Below are 12652 nucleotides of genomic sequence, written 5' to 3'. Positions count from 1 at the left end.
TCTTTCATTTGACACGTATTCCCCCTTTCAAACCCTACCTGGAGCGGGGCACACACACGCACACACACACACACACACGCTCGCACCAGGGTGACCTGTTTATGTTCGTGGCGTCTCGCTCAGTTCAGCAGTACCATTGATCGGCGCCCCGGCTTGAAGCGATGAGAATAATCATGTCTGTGAGAGATTCCCGATGTGCCTTCCTTTTGTCAACTTCCATCCTCTAATCCCGTGCAGCGGGTTAGCCTTTCTCTGACAGTTGCTCTCGCTGCTCCCTCAACGCCGGGGTTTGCCTTGGCAAACCTATTGAAACGCCGGCCCCTGTTCCTCCATTGGCAGGGAGCGGGAGGGCTGTCTTTGAAATGGCTCCCCTCGCTCACAGCGCAGCACAGCTGACGTCTTCTTCTCCCAGACGGAATGAATTAGGGAGATACAATGAGACACTTGATGTACCAGTCAAGGAGCCCTGCTTGCCTGCCTGCCTGCCTGACTGCCTGCCTGCCTGACTGCCTGCCTGCCTGCCTGCCTGCACTCCCTCCAAAGAGCACAACTAGGGCAAAGCTCGGCATCTAAAAATACAACAATGCACGCCTGTTTTCCAAGATGGCACACACACACACACACACACACACACACACACACAGCTCTTCTCTCTTCCCCATACTGCTCACTCCTGCCACACTCCATTGACAGGATGAAGGAGGAACGAGGGGAAGGAGAAGCACTCCAAATGCGGCGACATGGAGGATTTGCTAACGTTCCCTTGTTTGGGTGTGTTTTGTTTGATAGGTTGCAACGCGGATGTGTGCTGACATTTATAGCTACGTCCCCATCAATACATCCCTTTCTCTCCGTACTTCCTCGTCGGGTACATTTGTGTGTTTGTTAATAATTCGCCGGAGACATGAATAAAGGTGGATTGATTCGGACTACTTGTGCGTGACGGAAGTTCCTCGAACTGACAGTCCTTCCGTTGAATTTACATTGAGTTGTTCAAAATAACTTCCCCGCACCATGATTCTACCACCGTACCTCACGGCACCACAAATGAGATAATCTTGGTTGTGTGTGTGTGTGTGTGTGTGTGTGTGTGTGTGTGTGTGTGTGTGTGTGTGTGTGTGTGTGTGTGTGTGTGTGTGTGTGTGTGTGTGTGTGTGTGTGTGTGTGTGTGTGTGTGTGTGTGTGTGTGTGTGTGTGAGAATCCTCTCCTAAAGTCGCTGAAGTTGTTGTCATGGAGGAAAAAGCTGAAAATAGAGTGTTGTAGGCTGCTGAAGACGCGTACAGTGGTATATCAATCTGAAAGGGGCCTGCCCCGGATGTGTCGAGGACAACAGAGAGAAAGCGTAAGGGCCGACCGAGCGGTGTGGCCTCTTCACCACATTTGTCTCAATCTTGCAGAAGTGCTCAAGCACACACACGCGCGTTCTCTTTCTTTCTCACTCTGTCTCTCACACACATGCTCACTGTCTCGTTCTCTCTCTTACACCCACGGGAGTGTCCAGATGACGCAGGAGTGGGGGGGGCTTGCGACAGGCCAGCGGAGGTGTGATGTGACCCGTGGGTCTATCATGTCTCCAGACAGGGTAGGGATGTGTTGAGGTGCTGTCCTCCCTGATTGGCCCCAGCCAGACCCTCTCTGTCAGGCAGTAGCAGGGCCTTGGGAGAGGGGGAGGTCGCTGGGTTTGGGTGAAGAGGGTAGGGGTGGCCGTAGACGGAGTTCAAGGATGGGGTAGGGGCGAGCTGCAGAGCTCTGTAGGAGAAGACCCCCCCCCCCCCCTACCACCACCAAACACACAGACACACACACCCCCTCACACATAGCACTGTAATGGCTGTCAGGAGGACTGGGGCGAAAGGTAAACAAGTGTAGATAAGCAGTGATTCAGAAAGAGGCCAGCTGCACACAGCCTAATCTCTTTTACATTTCTGTTTCTTCTGTTTAACTTTTATCTTATCTCAGGAACGTCTTCTCCATGCATTCCTCCTCTTCATCCCCCCTCTCTGCCTCGCTCCTCCAGCGTCCCATCAAACTCTACATACCACACTGCACCGTCAACGAGACCGGACAAAAGCCACACACGGATTCATCCAACACACTTGCGCGCACCACACACACACACGCTTCTTTTGAAGTCGTGTGTCAAGCACATTGTGGTGTAGGCTTGATATGTACTGTACTGTAAAAAGCATTTCACCTGAGGAAAGGTCAAGACAGGGTAAGACTCTAAGTGTAGGACTGTGGACTCCCCTAAGGGGAGGGGGGGTTGTGGGTCACCACCCCCCTGGTGCACCTGGTGTGCCGTGTAACCCCCCCCCGCAACCACAAACAATATCAGATCTGTCTGAGCAATGTGTCACAGGGCGTTTAATTGCTTGTTCCTGTCTCCCCCCTCCCCCACAGCACTGCCGTAACTGGGTGTCAAGCCCCGAGCCCCTGGACACACCGGTGGAGCCCATGCTATCAGACTGTCCTCGCGTCTCTGCAGGTAGCGTGTGTGACTGTGGATTCAACACTCCTTACACCTTTCATCTCTCTCTCTCGCTCTCTCTCTCTCTCTCGCTTTAATCTTTTCATGTGGTGTTTTGCTCCATTTCTCTCTGGCCTCTCTGTGGATGGTTTGTAGTGATGATGTCACAGCCAGAGAATTTGCCCTTAATTCAGGATTAGGCCTGTAATCTGTAATCCCGAACATGATGATAAAGATGGACCATGGTGACGGGGCCTCGACAACTGCCCGTACGTTAAATGGAACATTTGAGTGTGTGAGTGAGTGTGTCTGTGTGCATGTACCTTCATGTCACTCGACGACTACCCTAACGGTGGTCATGCGGGCTTATTGTGACTACCCTCTCCTCACTTGTCGGATGGCGTCATGATCAATGTATAGGTCGACATGCATGTTTTTCCAGGGAGCCATGCCTCCCGTCGTTATCGGATCTGCCGGGTTCAAAACAACGTGGTTCCACATGGTTGAGAGGACAGTGGGTGGCCCGTGAACTAACTGGTGGTCTCGTCTCCAAGAAACGTCTGCTCTATGTTATACCATATGCATCCCGAGCTAAGTTGCCATGTAATATATCAATATTAATAGTCGGCCTATATGCCGGTCAGGTTGTTTATACTCATCTATACAACGGGTGGGTCTTTATCCTGCACGCTGAGTTGGTTAAAACCGCATTCCAGCCGGTGTCTATCCCACGAGTTACCACTGGCTAAGTCTGTGACATTTTAATGTTACGTACCAGCCACTGTTACGTTCTCAAAGGATCTTAAAATAGGCACCGTTCAAAAGTGTTTTCCTCCTTGGTAAGTCACAAACCCTGAACGTTACGCCGTGAGGTTCTGCCGCTATAGGCGCCAGTTATCAGGCTCGTCTTATCCCAGGCACATTCGATTGACCCGTTGGCCTGAATGACTTTGACGTTGGCGATAGTGAGAGGAAGTGGACGAGAATTCGTCGTCCAGCTCAGCAAGTCTTTGGAGGCGGGACTCTGGTCTCATGTCAAAGGTTGATTTGGTCGTCTTTGTGTCCTTGGCGGCACCGACCACTGCGCCGCCACTCACGAGAGAGCGGCCAGAGGTGACAAAGGTTGAGGGAAGGATGTCAGAAGTACCACGACCCTCTGTCTGCGGAGTACGCTTCTCAATTCATCCTTCTGTCCCTCCCTCCCACTCATCCGTGTCCTTGTACATCGGAGACACACACACACCCACACTCCCACCACACCAAGAGCCAACTGCACTCGTCTGAAGTCCGGCAAGCTTTAGGCTACTGGACGGCTATGGAAAATGGCGCCTGATCAGACGTACACTAAGACGTCTGAAGGCAAACCAAAGCATGTCATTGGCTGTCCGTCAGATGTGGGGTTTGAGTGGCAGTCGGCAGTGAGGATGGAGTCAGTGGCGGCACTGAAGGGACGAGTTTCCCTCCAACCAGCTATCTCACTCCCTCTCTCCCTGTGCGGTAGTGGTTATAGCGTAGGGGTTATCCATGCTGGTTGGTGTTTGGCAGATGGACATGGTGACGTGGAGACAGGCCTGTCTGGCTGTTGCTGCTAATCATCTGTGAAAACAACACTGGTACCAGCATGGCAATGCCCCACTTATGGGCTGGAGGGATGGAGGGAGAGATGGAGGGAGGGAGGGGTAGTTTTGTAGCGTGGGGTTGGGGTGTCCGCTAACATCTCTGTTTATTGTTTTTAACGTGATAAAACCTGGACCGCTTCCCTGCTCGCCTGGCTAGCTTTTCTCCCACCCCTCTCTCTTTCATTTTCATTCCCTCTTTCAAAGGAATCTTCCCCTAGAAGGTCACTGCTCCAGCGCTGGCAGCGGCCTGAGAGATTGGCAGAATTTTATCAGTTAGGAGCACGCTGAACACTGCCTAAATATGCAGATAAAGTGGAACAAATCTCCTGCTGGAAAGCCTCCCCGTGTGCTGTGATGGGGGGGGGGGGCAGGATTTGTAGGATGGCCGGGGTTGGGGAGGGGTGGCTGGGGCCTTCCCAGGGTCTGACACACCAAGGCTGGGCTGCAGTCACAGAGCAGATAGCCAGGAGAGAGAGGAAGAATGGCAGGGATGGGCAGGCCCACTCGAGAGTCAGGCTTAGAGGCACACAACAGTGACAATGTGAATCCCCTCCTCCCACTGCAAGGTGACTTGTGCGGCTCTAGGAGAAGTGTGTGTGGCTGCTGCCTGGCCATACACTTCCCTGTGTATTTAGTTAGAAAGTGAAGCTAAAACTTTTCTATCCTCCAGCGTTTTTTGGATTTGAGATCAAATATTTAATATGAGGCGACAGTACATTCATACATACATTTACCGTTTAGAGATGATTTGTGTAGCTCGTCCCCCCGTTTGAAGGCGTCATAAGTGTTTGGACAAATTCACTTGTGTATTAAAGTAGTAAAAGGTTTATACCTCTAACTTTCTCACTGTTTAGAGTGTGCGTCTGGTTCTGCCTGTGTGAGCGGGTCGATAGAATTGTAAACACAGGAGTCCGACCAAATCCACCAGGTCTGCTATATGGCAATTCCACACCAGTGGGAGAGTAAAATATTGTCAGTATCTCAGATAGTACTGGTAATTCTCACGTACGAACTTGTTTGAAAAGCTTATGATCTGTGTTGAACAAATGAATTTGTCAATTTGTATTTCAGAATGTAGACATACTCCATATGTTAGTGCGCACTATAAGGACTATAATGACACCAAGATGTCTGTATCACGTACGGTTCACCGATTGTAGGGTCTTACAGGAGGCATGTGTACAGTTGAAGTCGGAAGTTCACATACACCTTAGCCAAATAGATTTAAACACAGTTTTTCACAATTCCTGACATTTAATCAGAGTAAAAATTCCCTGTCTTAGGTCAGTTAGGATCACCAACTTTATTTTAATGTTAAATGTCAGAATAATAGTAGTGATTTATTTCAGCTTTTATTTCTTCCATCACATTCCCAGTGGGTTAGAAGTTTACATACACTCAATTCGTTTTTGGTAGCATTGCCTTTAAATTGTTGAACTTGGGTCAAACGTTTTGGGTAGCCTTTCGCAAGCTTCCCACAATAAGTCGAGTTAATTTTTTGACCCATTCCTTCTGACAGAGGAGTCCGGTTTGTAGGCCTCCTTGCTCACACACACTTTTTCAGTTCTGCCCACACATTTTCTATAGGGTTGAGGTCAGGGCTTTGTGATGGCCACTTCAATACCTTGACTTTGTTGTCCTTAAGCAATTTTGCCACAACTTTGGAAGTATGCTTGGGGTCATTGTCCATTTGGAAGTCCCATTTGCGACCAAGCTATAACTTCCTGACTGATGTCTTGAGGTGTTGCTTCAATACATCCACATAATTTTCCATCCTCATGATGCCATCTATTTTGTGAAGTGCACCAGTCCCTCCTGCAGCAAAGCACCCCCACAACATGATGCTGCCACCCCCGTGCTTCACGGTTGGGATGGTGTTCTTCGGTTTGCAAGGCTCACCCTTTTTCCTCCAAACATAATGATGGTCATTATGGTCAAACAGTTCTATATTTGTTTCATCAGACCAGAGGACATTTCTCCCAAAAGTACAATCTTTGTCCCCATGTGCAGTTGTAAACCATAGTCTGGCTTTTTTATGGATGTTTTGTAGCAGTGGCTTCTTCCTTGCTGAACGGCCTTTCAGGTTCTGTCGATATATGACTCATTTTAATGACTCCAAACCAAGTGTATGTAAACTTCCGACTTCAACTGTCGGTCTCAAATGGCCACTTTCATCATGATTTTCTAAAAAACAGTTTGAGATACAATTGTAAAAAATTTAATTTAAAAAAGAACTCTCTTCCTCCCAATGGAATTCCTATGTTAGAATTGCCAGACAAATCTGAGATACCAAAAATATTTGTCCTCTCCCGCTGGCGTGGAATCGCCCTACGGGCCTACTATCCATTCTGCCTCCCTCTCTCTCCCACAGAGGTTGGGAGAGTGGAAACGATCAGTGTGCACTCCCTCCTCTCTATTATGTACCTACTCCTTAGCGATTACTCATTGTTGAACCTGATTATGAATTACAAAGGCCCAGCGTAAACACTGATTAATGGCTAACAAAAGTACGTTAATGTGTACCTGAACTTTAATTACGCGCCCTGGTCCGTTACAAGGTTCTGAACACAGGCCCGTAATTAACCCTCATTGTGTTCATCAAGATGAAGATGCTCCTATTTGATGTACTGAAGGAGTTTTATATCATTCTTTTTGAAAAGCACTTTTCTTTTTTTCTTTTTTCAATCAAGTAGCGAGAATGTTTACATTGAGTGCTAGAACCAAGAGTGTAAAATAGAGCAATGAGAGCGACGTCTGGTCCGTTTTACCTGAGCTCTAAGCTTTCCTAAAAGTGAGTCTGTGGAACGAAGCGCACAACGTACAATGTGGGTCAGCTGTGTGTCTGTGTGCGTGCGTATGTACGTACGCTTGCGCGTGTTGCGGTGGCCGTGCCCACATGCCGGTTAGGCTGAACTGCAGTGTCGTTGGTCCGGCATCTACTTTTGATCGTGAAACGCCTCTTCTTGTCGCCACCTCCACACTCCACCTACAGGTCCACGTCCGTCCGCCTGATGGATGTTTACCTGCTGAGTTAAACTGTCAGAGGAAACGCAGCCCGCCTCCTCAACCACCTCCTGTTTTCTCAGCTTGACTTTATTTTTTTATTTTTTTTATTTTTTTTTTAGGGTGGGGGGGTTGTCTGCTGGCTCATCGAAAGATCAAATGGGGAGAGGAAGGGGCGTCTTTCTCTCTTGTTTGTCTTTGCGGACGTTAGCGTAGCCTAGAGCTAGCGTCGCAGGAAATGGCTAGGGTAAACGTTGGTGAACCAGAGGTGAACTCTGACCCGTGATCCTGATCCCATCACGGGGCTCATCGCCGGGGCTAGCTGTCGTCTGGATTTTACTGGTGCCAAGCTCTCTTTCAACTGACACGCTTGTGGAAAACGCTGACCCGGCAGTGTCCTCCTCTCTGAGACCACCATAAAAAATGGCTGTTTTTTAAATCATTTTTTAGATACAGACGGAGGTGACTGTGTCGGGGGAATATTATGGTGTTTGAGGAAGCTACTTTTTATTTGTGGAATGGTAGATCCTGTCTACTGGAGGATTATTACAATAGACTGGAAAAATATAGTGCAGGAGCTGGCAGCTGAGTATATAAGGGATTCTTAGGCGTGAACGAGGGAATGAATGAGATGTCTATGTCTATGTTCAGGGGAGACACTGGCTGCTGTAATCAGCATCTCCTCCCAGGCCTCATCAGCCTTTTATCTCTCCACATTCTGCACAGCCTTTCATGTGCCTCTTCCTCTGTATAAACACACGCCACCACTACACATATTGACACAAATCATTGTGCTGCTTGTGTCATGTATTGAATTTTTCTTGCTCTCATCTACTAGGCTCAAATACTCCACCCTCCCACTTGCTCCCATGGTGGAGGGAATACAGTTTCATGTAGACACTCGTAATTTTGCGGGGGGGGGTTCTCCTTTTCTCTCTCCATTTCTCTCATTGTCATTTAGCAGACGCTCCTATCCAAAGCGACTTACAGGAGCAATTTGCGTTAAGTGCCTTGCTCAAGGGCATTATTTCACCTAGTCGGCTCGGGGATTCGAACCAGTGACCTTTCGGTTACTGGTCCAATGCTCTTAACCGCATGGCTACCTGCTCTCTCTCTCTCTCTCTCTCTCTCTCTCTCTCTCTCTCTCTCTCTCTCTCTCTCTCTCTCTCTCTCTCGCTCTCTCTCGCTCTCGCTCTCGCTCGCTCTCTCTCGCTCTCTCTTGAAAACATGGCGTTCATTTGCTATTCCTCTTTAAAGTGTTTGATCTGTGTGCTCCGGAGCAGACTGGCGGGCCCTGACCCACTTGGCTGCCTTATGTAATGAACCCCAATAACACCATGCAGACAGGATCAAGAGTGCTGGAGAGAGAGGAAAATAGTTATAATCTCCTTCCCCCCTTTTGCTCTGTCTCTGAGTTTGTTGTGCCTCTGACGGGGTCATGTTTATGGCGCCGAGTGAAAAATAGAGAGGCTGGTGTGGAGGAGGTGGAGGGGGAAGAGCTTCGGTAAAGACAGTTGGAGCCGTACAGGAGATCTTACTTAGTCATTCTCTTTGTTTCCCTTTTGTTCGAGTTTCATTTCTCACATGCACAAGTACAGTGAAGTGCTTAACTTGCAAGCCCTTCCCAACACTGCGATATTCAATCATTTTTGTACTGTATGGATTCTTTTGACGCCTGTTTTGGAGACATTGTGATGGGGGGGCAGGTTAAAGAGTCATCGTGTCATGACGCAGAGAGAAATAGAATAACCTCGATTTCCATACCGGCAGAAAATACAAAACTACACAACTCAAAGGTCTTGCACAGCATTTTGCGGGTTCAATTGCGTATGAACTCCTTTTGGCCCTGAATGAATAGGCTGACACAGGGTCGTAGGCCCGTGAACGTAAAGTTAGGGCGACAATATATATAAAAAAAGAACGCCCTTGATACTGAAGGGAACATTGAGAGGAAGCTAATTCTTTAGGAGGGACCTATGGCAGACAGATTAAGAGCACTGTCATACCCTCCACACCTGTCTGGTAGACAATTGCTTGTGATTGTTTTGAAATGTCAGGTCAGTGGCCACGCTCTGGTAGACACCCCATTCCTCATCTCTCCCTCCTGCCCTGTTTCTCTACCTCAAAAGACTAGACTGTCTCCTCTGTCAACGGAGCAGGGACGATAGACGGGAGGTTGCTTTCTATCAAAGACCGGGTCACTTTGATCACTTTGAAAGGACTGTGTGTGTCTGTCCAATTTGATCTTGGTGTTCTCTGACGTGTGTCTGAAGTCAGATCAGAGGTAGGACATGTTGGATACCAAGTACTACCAGTCAATAGACATGATTCCACCATGGCCTTGGAGAGGTCTGTCCGTTTCCTCAGTGAGAGGAATACAGCATCAATGGTAGTTTAATGGTAACATTCCGAGCTCATTGTTGCATCCCAAAATCAATATGTTGAATGTATGTCTATATCGACTGTATGCACAGTATGTGGTTCTAAGTGTGTATAGCATGGCAGAGAATGGCAGCTCAACTGTGTGATTCCATTGAGAGTAGCATGGCTGGGAGTATTGGGTGGAATACTTGAGGAGACCAGTCGAGTCTACTGGTCCAGTAGTGGTCCCTCGTGGCTCTGTCGAGTTGATAATAAGCCGGTCAGGCTGACTTGGTAAAAGAGTGAAAACGTTGCAGCACCCCCCCCCCCCCCAGGTGTCACATTGAAAACCGCCTCACCCGGCCTTTATGTCATCTTTTGTGTTGCTGTTGGTCTCATCTTATCTCCGAGCCCTTTCTCTTATAACATCCCTTGCCTGTATCTCGCTCCGGCATTTTTTATTTATTTATTATGAGTGTTATGGCAACCGGTTGCTAAGCAACACAGAAGGTCAGGTAAAGTTGTTGTTGTTTTTTTTTCTTCCCCCCAGAGTAGCAGAGCTCATCTATCTATTGGTTTGTGAATGTTGGTTAGGATTTAGTATGGATGTAGTGGAGGGTGATGCATTTAAATGCAACCTTTACGCAATATTAGTGTAAGCGTTACCAGTCAACTCTACCGGCGTTCCGCTCTCACTCGCCTTTTTGGGTGTATTGTGGTCCTGTGTGGATCAGTTGGTGGAGCATGACGCTTGCAATGCCAGGGGTCTTGTGGCTTTGATGCCCACAAGGGACACCCATGGCACATATGGCATGCATAAAATATGATTATTATAGTAGTGTGAATATTGGTTAGGAAGCGTGGTGAGTATTGGGTGAATGCATGTGTGAATCCTTTTGAAAAGCTTTTTTCTTTCTAGATATTCTAACCAGGTTGGACAGATATTTCTATGTTCTATTCAGATATTACATTTCACTTTCGTGCTGTTGTCATTTACTGAACACCGATATTGGAAGATAACTAGGTGATAGCAGACACGAAACCCAAGTTCTCCCAAGATGCGATCTCCTATCACATCTGTTTCATATGTGGTCATTAGAGGTTGATTATAGTCCTTGCATAGATCTGACATTGTTGGTCTATTTCTATGTTATTTATGCATGTGTGAGTGTAGCCTGTGTGCGCATGGACTGGGTAGTGATGAGATATTTTGTGCTGGCAGAAGCAGTAGCAGAGTAATGATAGCTTTATATGAATGCTAAGCAGATGTAACATGTTAAGGAAGCCACGTGTATGGTATTGGCTCCCTGGTTCACCCTTGCACTAGGTAAACTGTACCCAGGAGCGCTTTCGTTCTTTTCCGCCGTCTTCCCTCCTCACACACGCCGCCCATCATCTCAAGGAAAGGGGAGAAAAAGAGAAAGAGCCCGAGCTGTGCATAAATGAAGGTTCAACAAGGTTCAATGAAACACTTATACAATTTGCTGCAATATAGTGGATTTTCTAATCTCATTATCATCTTAGTGCCAGATTTGCCCATGAGGGCTGTGCCGTACTCGCTGTTATTAGCTTCTGAGATTTGTCCATTTGTCCTTCTGCTACCCAAGTCCCTCGGCCAATCACAGTGCTTCAATCTCCAAGGCAACCCCCTCCTTTTTATTTGTTCGTCATTTCCCCTCCATACCTCCTGCTGCTTTATTTACGGGTATTTGGACGTGGGGGCTTTGCTACAGGCAAACAGAATGCAATCGACTCTCTTACACGGAATCTACGCTGCTTTCGTCTTGCCAAAGCTATAGGTGTTGTCGGTGTGGATGTGTTCCTTCCTGCTGTCTTCTCGAATGTTCCACTGTATGGAAACAGCACGGTATGCAGTAAGGCATGTGTCCGGGTGTAAATTGTCCCCTGGTTGAACTCTAGCCCCCCCCACCCTAGTTGAGCCCACCATGCAGGTCAAAAGGGTGAGCACAGCACACGTACAGTATGCACCATGGCCAGGTTTCCTGTCGTGGGCTGCCAGGTCAAGCCTCTTAACTCTCCATGTGGACGTCCTTCTCCCTCATCTGAGATTGTATAACGGTATGTGCCATTTAGCAGGCGACTTAGTCATGCCTGCATGACATCTCACGTCACCGCCCGGCCGAGGCGCTTACAGGTCAAAAGGAGATTAGTGCCTGGCGACATGGATCTTATTGGCCCGTAGCACATCCCGTAGAGTAGATGGGCTTTAGCCTCACACCTTTACCCTAGAGGTGTCGCACAACTTAAATTGCGCGCGCGTGATTAGGGGGGTCGATGGAATGTTGTGTTACGGTGTCTAATCTGTCTTTAACCTCTTGCGACGAGCAATCCCGTATCCGGGAGCGTAATCATAGCCTCAAACGCATTCGCATAACGCAGCGGACATAAATACATACCCCTAGAAACTTTTCCTATTCATGAAAATCGCAAATGAAATGAAATAAATATATTCAAACACAAGCTTAGTCTTTTGTTAACAACACTGTCATCTCAGATTTTCAAAATATGCGTTACAGCCAACGCTAGACAAGCATTTGTGTAAGATTATCATGGCATAATGCTATGCTAGGCTCTGCTGGCAGCAGGCAACATTTTCACGAAAATAAGAAAAGCAACTAAATTAAATAATTTACCTTTGAAGAACTTCAGATGATTTCACTCAGGAGACTCCCAGTCAGATAGCAAATGTTCCCTTTTTCCAAAAATGTTATTTTTGTAGGCGAAATAGCTCCCGTTTCTTCATCATGCTTGGCTGACAAATCGACCGGAAAATGCTACAACTATAGCGCCAAACTTTTTTCAAAATTTGCTCCATAATATCGACAGAAACACGGCAAACGTTGTTTAGGATCCATCATCATGGTGTTTTTAACATATATATTCAATAATATATCCGTCGAGGCAATTGGTTTCTCATAAGAAGCGATTGGAAAAATGGCTACCTTAGTATTTTATGCAAGATCTTCTGTGGGAGACACCATGTGACCACATGCCATATATGGTCCCTTACAGCCATTCGTCAATGGAAATGCCTAAAAAGACGTCACAATGCTGTAGACACCTTGGGGAATACGTGGAAAACGTAAGCTCATTCGTAGCTCATTCACAGCCATATAAGGAGTCATTGGCATGAGGCGGTTTCAAAAAATGTGGCACTTCCTGGTTGGATTGTTATCTGGG

The 12652-nt window shown here is 47.4% G+C and overlaps 1 protein-coding gene across 4 annotated transcripts in view; it reads left to right on the top strand.

Annotated features, from left to right (window-relative positions):
* Nucleotides 1–12652, top strand: part of LOC124035998 (cotranscriptional regulator FAM172A homolog) — a 221709-nt gene that overhangs the window by 143113 nt on the left and 65944 nt on the right. For all 4 annotated transcript variants that reach the window (XM_046350020.1, XM_046350023.1, XM_046350022.1 and 1 more), the window contains exon 10: nt 2402–2486. In XM_046350020.1, the coding sequence (XP_046205976.1) occupies nt 2402–2486 (85 nt within the window). The remainder of the gene's footprint in view (nt 1–2401; nt 2487–12652) is intronic.

Source organism: Oncorhynchus gorbuscha, linkage group LG05, assembly GCF_021184085.1.
Source record: "Oncorhynchus gorbuscha isolate QuinsamMale2020 ecotype Even-year linkage group LG05, OgorEven_v1.0, whole genome shotgun sequence".
Classification (NCBI taxonomy): Eukaryota; Metazoa; Chordata; class Actinopteri; order Salmoniformes; family Salmonidae; genus Oncorhynchus; species Oncorhynchus gorbuscha.
This window is presented reverse-complemented; position numbering and strand designations above follow the sequence as displayed.